Source organism: Sorex fumeus, unplaced genomic scaffold, assembly GCF_029834395.1.
Source record: "Sorex fumeus unplaced genomic scaffold, SorFum_2.1 ptg000093l, whole genome shotgun sequence".
NCBI lineage: Eukaryota > Metazoa > Chordata > Mammalia > Eulipotyphla > Soricidae > Sorex > Sorex fumeus.
In genome coordinates, this window is record NW_026606150.1 from 10,340,912 (window position 1) to 10,351,603 (window position 10,692).

Genomic DNA, 10,692 nt, shown 5'->3' on the forward strand with positions numbered 1-10,692 from the left:
TATAAAACCCAGCTCCTGGAAGAGAACAGCGCAGAATCTCCTGCCCCCGAGCCTGGCTGTCCTCGCCGGGGCCCCTTGGAGGGGAGCGGGTTGAGTTTTCCTCCCTGCCCCGACCAGGACTCCGGCAGCCGAAGACCTCCAGAACCAGCCACCACCATGCTGAGACCACTCTCCGCACACATGAAGGTACCGGCAGAGGAACAAAGGCATGCGGGTCCCGGGGCTGAGATCTCCAAGCCTACTCGGATCGGGGCTGAGCATCCTCCACCCAGATCCTCCAAATTCCAGTAGGATAATAGGATATCAGCCGCGCGATATCCTATTATCTCATTCCTACTTTGGACAAACTGGCAGACTACCGAATGTAACCTGCCCACACGGCAAAGTCTAGCAAACTCTCCGTGGCGTACCCAATATGCCCAATACCAGTAACAATGATGGGTCTCATTCTCCTAAAGAGCCTTGAATATGGCACTTTCTTAAAAATCTCAGGGCTACGATGAAGGAGACGTTACTGGGGCCTGCTCGAGGCAATCGACGAATAACAGGATGGTCGTGATCGTGATCATGATCGTGTAGTACAGGGAACACATTCAGCAGAGGCACAGTCATTCTTGTGCTCCCCAAGGGCATGCTTGCACATGTTCCCAGGGTCATACTCATGGCCATGGCACTTGCACATCTGTTTAGTTGTACTTGCTGGGGGTAGGGGGGGTCATACTTCAGTGAGGCTCACACACACTTGCTTGGTGCCAGGCCTGCAGACAGCAGAGTTGCCAATGTAGTGTTGTTGAACTTCGGAGATTTCAACATATGACTGTAAACTTGCAAGGAGGTATTCTCATTCTTTGTGCCATTCTTCTGAGCCTATGGTATCCTCACCAGTTAGTTTCCCCACTTCATCACAGATAAAAACAATGATCATTTGCATCCCCTTTTACCTGGCAGCAGAAAAGTCCCCCAGCAGCTGGACTGTGCAGTGGGGCAGAAGAAAAGGCCTGCTTTCTTTTAGTATTGTTTTTTGTTTTATGGCTTTCTGGCTACATGTCACATGGCACCTGGTCATGTTCAGGGGTTACCCCTGGCTCTGCACTCAGGAACTACTCTTGGCAGTGCTTGGGGTCCATATGGGATGCTAGGGATTGAACACAGGTCGGTCGTGTGCAAGGCAAACGCCCTACCAACTGTACTATATTGCTCCAGCCCCAGGAAGACCTGCTTTTGGTCTTGGTATGAGTGGCCCATGTCCCAGAGCCTGTCCTCCGTTCATCCTCGAAAGCTGGAGACACAGAAACCTTCCCAGGTACTGCTCCTGGTGCTCTGAAACCAGCCTGAAGATGTTAGGTGTTAATTTAATGGTGGGAATCAGAAAACTTGTGTGATTAGGGATGGTTGAACATGTTGAGAAAGGCTAAGAGGATTGAAAACATTTAGAAATATTCATTTGCAGTCACATCAGAGGGTGACTTGGGGTCAGTCTAAGTGGATTTATTGATTATCCTGATGCCTAATAACTACAACCCACTCTTCCTAAAGTGTGCTTCCCTATTCTCCTTCTCTGTAAAAACTTGTGACAGGGTGGGGAAGATGGCTGCTTTGTGACAGAAGTCCTTCATCTTCCAACCTCAGTACTGTGTTCTTTTGTGACCCATCACTATTTCCCTCCTTTGATTGGCATTCAAGTGGCAGCAGAACAGAGCTTTCATAGTTATAGTTTGAAAAGGCCAGTTGGGAGTGGAGTCTGCTATGGTGAGCTGACCCAGGACGAGGAAACTCTTGGGTGAACCCCTTGGTCGGCCTGGGGACTGTCCCCTCTCTTTCCTGAGACCACTCCTTTGTCTGTAAGTGGGATATTTGCCTTGGGCTGTGTGCCCAAAAAACTGTCAGACTTGGAGCACTTCTGCAAATGCTCTCTGGGAATAGGAATAATTGTGAACTTTTACCCTGAATCTGTTTGTGCCTGAGTAGCCATTTACATTTCTTATTTCCCAGGAAAAGAAAAAGTGCAACAAGAAAGGGGGATTTCGTGCACTGTCCATGTGATGCGTCATGTGCTGTTGCTATTTCGTGTTCAGAGAGTTCAAGGTAACTTCCTCATTTCTTGAGTTATGGGATCTAGTCTCCATCTTTCCTGTTATAAGACAGAAAACCAAAAGCAGCAAATTTTGCAGGTCTGATAGTCATTCTGGTTCAAAGATCTATGACTTTGCTAAAATTGTTAATATGTTGATGTTTTCCTTTTATTGTGTCTTATGGTGAGTGAAGTTTGGAAATAATTAGAATTATTAAATGTGAGTTTTATCAAGTCTTTTAACCTAGTTTTGGCTTTAATATAGCTAAGTTTTATTATTATATTTTTTTCCACCTTTGGTTTTTGGGGCACACCTAGATGTGCTCAGGGTTTACTCCTGGTTCTGTGCTAAGGGATTAATCTTGGCAGGGCTCAGGTAAGCAACCATATGGGATGCCAGGGATCAAATGAGGGTAAGCCATGTGCAAGCAAGCACTGTGCTATCTCTCTCTAGTCCTATTAGAGTTTTGAAATTTTGGCTACTTTGTTTAAATGGATAGTTAAGTATTATTTTCATGGTGATTTGTGTTTTAAACAAGTGTGAAACAAAACTTCCCAGAAATCAAAATTCTAAGAAAAAAGTATTTGGATGGTTAAAGTTAATATGAAAGGTCTCTGAAGGGCAAAGGCATCCTGTGATAATTACTTTCTCCCCTTATGAAAAGAGAAGTACATATGAATCAGGGCTATTTAGTACTTAAGTTTTCTTGGAAGCACTGTCACAGAAGAAATTCATTGGGAATCCCAAAGATCCTGATAATTATGATTAATTCTGGATATTTAGGGAATTGTATATCACTACTAAGCAAACTTCTTGTCAACTGTGCTTATAATATCTTTATTTATGAGCATTCTAAAGCCTTTTGCCATTTGTAGAATTATTCTGATATCTTGTTCAGCGTTGTTTATAGATATTGAGAGCTGCAGGCTTATTGGGGAACTGATGGTAAAAATGTTTTTGAAAAAAACTGGATCTTAGGGATGGAGCCATGGCATAGCAGGTAAGGTGCTCGCCTTGCATGCAGTCGACCAGGTTCAATCCTTGGCCTCCCATATGGTCCTCCAAGCACTGCCAGGAGTAATTTTTGAGTGCAGAGTCAGGAGTAACCCCTGGGCACTGCTGGCTGTGGCCTAAAAAGAGAGAGAAAAGAAAAAACTGAACTCCTAAAAATTTCAGCAGCTCAAGATTTTCTGTATTAGGCTAGATGGATTATTAAGACCAAACTTCAGTCTGAAGAAACCTGATAAATTATATCATACAACAAGTGGACTAAAATATTAGCTTTTCCCTTTTCTGGATACCTTTAGTATTTTGTGGGGGGGGGCAACTTTAGTATGTTTTTTAACACTTCATGGCAATGCCTATTTGCACAAGCATAGGAAGTCAGTATGTCCTTGTAATAGATAATCTGGGGATGTATTATTTCCAGAGACTGTCTGGGATGTCAGAGATAACTGTACTTTCGAAATTAAGGCTAATTTATCCCTAAATACAAGTATTTCGGGTAGATTCTAATAGTGAGTAATGTTTTATTATAAAAACCCGAGCCTTTGTCATTTAACTTGAGCTTCAGTTATCCTAAAATTGGCCTGAGTTCTTAACACCCCAAAATATGAGTCCTGCCAAGGCCCAGAGCAGGCTGCCATGTCACTCCATGTCCCAGGACAAGCTTTGATCCAAATCTGGGAAAACACCTTAGGACTCTCCGGGATTAGGAACCAGACCCACCTGAGGCCAGGCATTTGGAAAGGATGCCAAGATGCACCCGAGTCACTGTTGGTTAAAGAAAACTTCTGCTCCTGTTGACACTGGAACGAGGGAAGAAACTGGCCTCCAAGACCTAGAAATTGCTTCCCGGAACTTTCCCTTGGGGCTCAACGTGCATCTTAACTTTTTCAAGTCTTTTGCCAAAAACTCAAACGACTCCTCACATGGGCTCGTGCATCCTCATCCTCGGATATACCTTGGAACCAGAGAGACTGGTTCTGTGGAGGGACTGGACAAAGCGACTTCTGAGTTGCGGCGCTTCCCGGGGAGGTCCAAAGGCGAGACCATAAACAAACACGCATCGGCCGCGCCAAAGTCTGTCTCGCGTGAAAAGGCCCCGCTCCTGGCCCGGGCCTGAAGGTCGGGTGCGGCTCACCTCTGCGGGGACACCGGCCCCGGGCAGCTCGCTCCCGTCCACCCACCCCTGCCCCTCCCGGATGCACCGCGCAGGGGCGGCTCCGAGAGCCACAGCCGCCCGCGGAACGGCCCGAGAGCCAGCCTGAAGGGAGAGCACGGCAAGCGGCTCCTCGTCCTCCCGCGCCGGACTCCCGGGAGGGGCGGCCGGCAGGACGCCACTCGGGCCCGCGCGCTCGGATCGGACGCGGGCCGAGGCGACGGCCAGAGCCGGGGCCGGGTGGGAGGGCCCGGCCTGCGCTCCTGCTGGCCGCGAAAGCGAAAATCCGGGCGTCTCCGAAGGGCTCGGCACCGGCCACGCCGGCCGAGGCGGGGCGCGGGCGCGACATCCCGCAGACGCGGCCGGGCGAGCTCCGCCGTCCGGGGCGCGGGCGGCCGCGGGGCGCAGGCGCGGCACGTGACGCGCGGCCCCGCCCCCGCTCCGGACCCCGGAAGCCCGGCTCGGCCTTCAGCCTGTGCTTCGCCCGGCACCAGGTGAGCGGGGCGCCCTCCGGCACCGAGCCGCGGGCGGGGACGCCGACGAGGGGCGGCGCGGGGCGGGGCGGGGCGGGGCGTCCGGGCCGTGGGCGGCGGCCTCGCCCCCGGCCGCCGGCCCGGCCCTCACGGACCGCGCCTTCTCCTCAGCACTCGCGCGGGGCGCCGCCATGAGCCTGGACATCCAGTGCGAGCAGCTGACGGACGCCCGCTGGACGGAGGTCCTGCCGCTCATCCGGCAGTCCGAGGTGGTCAGGTAAGCGGGACCCCTCGCAGAGGCCGCCCGCCCGCCCGCCCGGCGGAGGCCGCTGTCCGGGGACCGCGCGCCCCTCGGGGCAAGCCCCTCTGCGGGCGCCTGAGGCCGGAGCGGGCGCAGTGGCACGACCTGGGCGGTGGCGGCTCTGCGGCGTCACAGTGGCCACCGCGCCCCCCCCGCGGGGTGCCCGTCGAGGCCCCTCCCCGAGGCTCAGCCCTCGCTCTGGTTCTGCCGCGGACACCCACACATTTCGGTGACCCTCGCCTCAGCCCGGCTCGGCAGCCCAGAGCTGGGCATCTCACTGGCCCTCACCGCAGAGCGACTTGGGTGTCGCTCGAGCTGGACATTCTCGGTGACCCTGCCCTCGGCATGACTGTGTGACGCAGAGCCGGGCTTTTGAAATTCCTTCCACGTTTCCTGACTCATTCTGTGAGGGAGGGCTGCCTGGCTCTCCCCAGCGTCTCGTGGCTCATCTCATCGGAATGAGCCTGTCAGCTTATCTTGTTCGGCCTCCCCCGCCCCGTTCCCCAAAGACTCAGACGCCCCTCACTGAGCCCCAGGTGCTGGGGCAGGGCGCAAGGGCTGGCTTCGCCTGTGGAAGTCGCGGGTTCACTCTGGCACCACAAGGTTTAGCCCCAACAATAAAAAAGACATTAGCCTGAAATCGGGCACAAAAGTGTCGCCTGGGGGGTGGGGGGATGAAGATGACAGAGAAGATGGGTGGGCAGAGCGGCTGATTGAGCTGACCTGGTGGAGTTAAGGCTTCAGTGTCCTGTGTGAGAAATCTGTGCTCTTCATCTCAGGGGAAAGACAAAGTTCTCAAAGAAGTAACCCAGGTCCACCCTGTTTGCCTTAGAATTTAGTGCCAGAGATAGAACTGGGGTTACCCCTAGCCCTTGCATGTCTACCCTGTTCAATCCCTGTGCCGCATATGGTCCCCAGTAATGATCCCTGAGCCCTGCTGGGTATAGCCTCAAACTAAATCTGAAAAAAAATTTTTTTAAAGAATTTACTTCCACATAAGCTTTAACAACGTGTGTTCACATGGTGCGAACAGCTCAGTTCCTCCTTTGCTAACCTGCTTCTGTCTGTTGCCCTAGGAGAACCAGTGGGCAGGGCAGGGCACTCCTGTCTTGGTACTGGTCTTTACAAGCCCTTGGTTTGGCTCGTGTGTTTCTGAGGCGCCACATCTGTTTCCTGTTGCCTTGTCTGGGTCTGGTGTATAGCCACATGCCTCCCAGTGCTTCATAGGAACCCCCCCCCCCCCATCCCCCAGGTCTCCCTTCAGAACATCTTGGTTGTGACTCACCTTGTGCGGTCATATCTGCCATTTAAAGTGACGTCTGGGGGCTGGAGCAATAGTACAGCGGGGAGGGCATTCGCCTTGCACACAGCTGACTCGAGTTCAATTCCCAGCATCCCATATAGTCCCCCGAGCACTGCCAGGAGTAATTCCTGAGTGCAGAGCCAGGAGTAACCCCTGTGCATCGCCAGGTATGACCCAAAACGAAAAATAAAGTAACCACTGGTCCTGTTCACAGACTGGACGACTGTGGCCTGACAGAGGGCCGCTGCAAAGACATCAGCTCTGCCCTGCAGGCCAACCCTTCCCTGACTGAGCTCAGCCTGCGCACCAACGAGCTGGGCGATGCTGGCGTGCACCTGGTGCTACAAGGCCTGCAAGCCCCGACCTGCAAGATCCGAAAGCTCAGGTGAGCCCAGTCTGAAGGGCGGAGAGGGAGGATAGCCTACCAGCACCCAGAGTCAGGTGCAAGTTCCAGCCTCAGTCCAGTGATGGTCACTCGTGGTCCCCTGCCCAGCCCAGCAGAGGGGAACAGGCAAGGCCAGGTTGTGCGTTGCCCTGTGCCTGCCTCACACTTACTGCTGGGCTATCCTCCAGCCTCCAGAACTGCTCCCTGACAGAGGCCGGCTGTGGAGTCCTGCCCAGTGCCCTGCGCTCCCTGCCCACCCTGCGTGAACTGCAGCTCAATGACAACCCCCTGGGGGATACAGGCCTGCGGTTGCTCTGCGAAGGACTTCTGGATACCCAGTGCCACCTGGAAAAGTTGCAGTGAGTCTCCCCACGCCCAGCTCTCAGTACAGCTGAGCTGTTCTGGACACCCCTGCCGCCCACCACCCAGCACCTTGCTGAGCACACAGATGCCCAGTTTGGGGCACTGTTATCTGGGTGGGGTAAGGCCGGCAGACACTATCCAGGAGGCTTGGGCCCAGCAGGCTGTCAGGTGAGAAACAAGCCCAAGGTCCTGTGGATCCCCAGGCTGGAATACTGCAACCTGACTGCTACAGGCTGCGAGGCCCTGGCGTCCGTGCTCCGGGTCAAGCCCAACTTCAAGGAGCTTGTGGTGAGCAACAACAGTATCGGCGAGGCGGGTGCTCGAGAGCTGTGCCAGGGCCTGGCCAAGTCCACCTGCCAGCTGGAGACGCTCAAGTAAGTGTGGGGCTAGGTGGACTGGCCTGGTAGATTGGTAGTGCTTTTCCAGCCTGGCAAGATGCACAAAGGGGCTTGTCCCATCAGCCGGACTGGACAGGGCTCGGCCAGTGCTTTTCCCCCAGTATTTCTGTCCTGCCTGGTGGTCACGTCACTTTGGGGACAGGTGCAGTTTTGTCTTTTGGCCCATACCCAGAGTGCTCAGGCATCACTCAGGCATCACTCCCAGCAGTGCTCCAGGCACCTGTGGGGTGCTAGGTGTCAAACCCACGTCGGCCACGTGTAAGGCAAGCACCTTACCCATTATACTACCTTTCCAGCCCCAGGTATAGTTTATTTACTTAGCTACTTCATTTAGTTTCTTGTTATGGGGGTCTCCAAAGTGGCACTCAGGGGTCCTGGAGCCATTGCTGAAGATATTCTACCAGTCAGGTTGGCAGATGAGTACTAGGACCCTGCACTGCCACTCTGCTCTGGTCACCCCCACCCCACTTCCCCAGGCTGGATAGCTGCGGCCTCACATCAGCCAACTGTAAGGACCTATGTGGCCTGATTGCCTCCAAGGCCTCACTGAGTGAGCTGGACCTGGGCTTTAACAAGCTGGGGGACGCAGGTATTGCTGAGCTCTGCCCAGGGCTGCTGAGCCCCAGCTCCCAGCTGAAGACCCTCTGGTGAGTTGGCTTCTGGGCAGTATCACTGACCCTGGCTGTGTCTGTGTCCATCCCTGCCCTCTATGCCCAGAGATCTGCAGCCAGTCAGGGGGGCTGACCTGTTCCTGGTGACACCCCCCCCTTAGGCTTTGGGAGTGTGACATCACCAGCAAAGGCTGCAGAGATATTTGCCGAATTCTGGGGGCCAAGGAGAGCCTGAAGGAACTCAGTCTGGTGGGCAACAACCTGGGGGACGAGGGTGCCCAGTTGCTGTGTGAGCGCCTGCTGGAGCCCAGCTGCCAGCTGCAGTCCTTATGGTACGTGGGCAGGGTGTGAGGGAGGTGCCTCATTCCCTGGCCACAGGTACAGGCCTGAGCGGGGCAAGGGGTGGTGGTGGTGGTGGTGGTGGTGGTGGTGGTGTGTGTTTAAGTCTGAGGAGTGGTGGTGGTGGTGGTGTGTGTGTAGGTCTGGAGTGGGAGGCGTAGTCCTGGGGGTAGGGTGTGTGTGTGTCACTGGGTGGGAGCCACAGGGGCTAGGCCTGGCTGGCTCCAGTGTGGGCCTCACAAATGCAGGGTGTGTGTGTGTTGGGGTAGGGGATGTAGGGGTAGGCCTAGCTGGCTTCAGCATGCTCCTGTGGGCACAGGGTAAAGGAGTGCAGCTTCACCGGCGCCTGCTGCCAGCACTTCAGTGCGGTGCTGGCCCAGAACAAACACCTTGTGGAGTTGCAGTTGAGCAACAACAAGTTGGGGGACACTGGTGTCCAGCAGCTCTGCCAGGCCCTGTCCCAGCCCAGCACAAGACTGCAGATACTCTGGTGAGTACAGTGTGCATGCACTGGGATCCTGGCCAGGCCACCCCTCCTAGCTTCCCTCCTGCCTGAAGTAGGGCAGTGTGCCCCCGTTCACACAGCTCTGCAGGATACTTTGGCCCAGGCCTAGCCTTGATGCTTTTCTGATTTTGTCGCTAACCCCACAACTGCACTCTCTTACCTACCCCTTCTGTCAGTCTTCTGCTCCAGTTTTCCTTTCTGTCCTGTGCTGTGTCTGAGGTAGTTTCCATGCACCCGCTTGTCTTGGGCTGGCCAGTGGCTGAAGGCACTGGATAAGGGACCCTGAGGCTGAGGGCCTTTCTGAAGGTCCCATCCTGCTGCCAGGTCTTACCCAAACCCTCAGTGGCTTCCTGAGCTTCCTCACCCATTTGCTCAGCCGTATACACCTCACCAAATTTGCAGCCTGTTCAGACCTCCTCTGAAGCCCCTCCAAGGAGTCAGCCCCTTCCATCTGCTCCTGTCTGCTGCTTCTGGTCCACCTCAGGGGCTAGCCACCTCCCTCCGTCTGTTCCTATCTTCTTCTGGTTCATCTTGTGGGAGTCAGTCAGGCTCCTCAACCTAGAGCATGCTGAGCAGGCACAGGGGACTGTGACAGGGCCGTACTGTCTTCCCCAACCCACATTTCAGGCGGTCCCATGGTTGATGGCAGCCAGGGAGCTTCTGTCCTAGCCTGTGCCCTTTTTGCCACCTAGCCTGGGGGACTGTGAAGTGACAGACAGCAGCTGCAGGGCCCTTGCTGCTCTCCTCTGCACCAACCAGAGTCTGAAAGAGTTGGACCTCAGCAACAATGGTCTGGGCGACCCCGGTATCCAGCTGCTAGTCACCAGCCTGGAGCGTCCTGACAGCCACCTGGAACAGCTCGTGTAAGTACAGCCAGGGATGTCACAGCTGGGTGGGATGTGAGGTGCATGCCAAGACCCTGAGCACGGCTCCCCCTGCCTCCTGCAGCCTGTATGACATTTACTGGTCGGAGGCTATGGAAGATCGCCTACGGGCCCTGGAGGAGAGCAAGTCCAACCTGAAGGTCATCTTCTGAGCACCCCCACTCATCTCCCGCCCTGTAGCAGCCGTGCCTTACCCCCACCTGGGGCCTTCACGCTTGATTCCTAGCTTTGAAAAAACAGATCAACAGCTCCAAGAGAATGTCAGACTTTATCACCATTAAAGCACTGTTGCGGCATAGGGCTGCTCGTCCCTCCATGGCAGGTCCTGCATAGAGCTGTCAGGTCAGCTGGGCACACCCCAGGAGCCTCTGCTCCCTGGGCACAATACCCATTGTGGAGTGAAGACTGCCTCCTCTCCCACACACACAAAGGACAGGATTGTGCTCCAAGGCCCTGCCCCACAGTAGCCGGTCTGCTGTGGCCTTAGCCAGGCAGTACCCCAAACACTGCCTCACAGTAGCTGGTCTGCTGCGGCCTTAGCCGAGCAGTGCCCTGTAGATGGCAGGACAGCCACTGGGCTTATTTCCCTACGGCCAGTCAGCACAGGGACCACGGCAATGGTCCTTTGTGGCCCTCAAGATTCGGCAACTCTCATCAGGTCTGGCACCTGGATAGCAGGTTTGGGTTTGCTTCTGTCAGCTGTACAGAGCCTCCCTAGACCCCCTGGAAGAGGGGAGGAATAAGGTCCCACAGCCATTCCCACAGGCTGAATAGGAAGGAAGAGTGCCCAAGGGGTCAGAAGCCCAGGCCAAGCAGGTGTCCCTTCCCATGAACACAGCCATGGCTGCAGCCTGGCCTGAGGAGTGGGGCTGGGACTAAGACTCCAGGACACTCCTG

General features: G+C 55.0%; 1 protein-coding gene across 1 annotated transcript; it reads left to right on the forward strand.

Moving 5' to 3' along the window:
* The first annotated feature begins 4,877 nt into the window (after positions 1–4,877).
* RNH1 (ribonuclease/angiogenin inhibitor 1) lies at positions 4,878–10,117 on the forward strand. The gene is made up of 9 exons (XM_056131797.1): positions 4,878–4,983; positions 6,525–6,695; positions 6,884–7,054; positions 7,262–7,432; positions 7,933–8,103; positions 8,229–8,399; positions 8,726–8,896; positions 9,604–9,774; positions 9,860–10,117. Exons 1-9 carry the CDS (start codon positions 4,898–4,900, stop codon positions 9,945–9,947), a joined length of 1,371 nt encoding a protein of 456 aa, XP_055987772.1. The 5' UTR covers positions 4,878–4,897; the 3' UTR covers positions 9,948–10,117.
* The last annotated feature ends 575 nt before the right edge of the window (positions 10,118–10,692 follow it).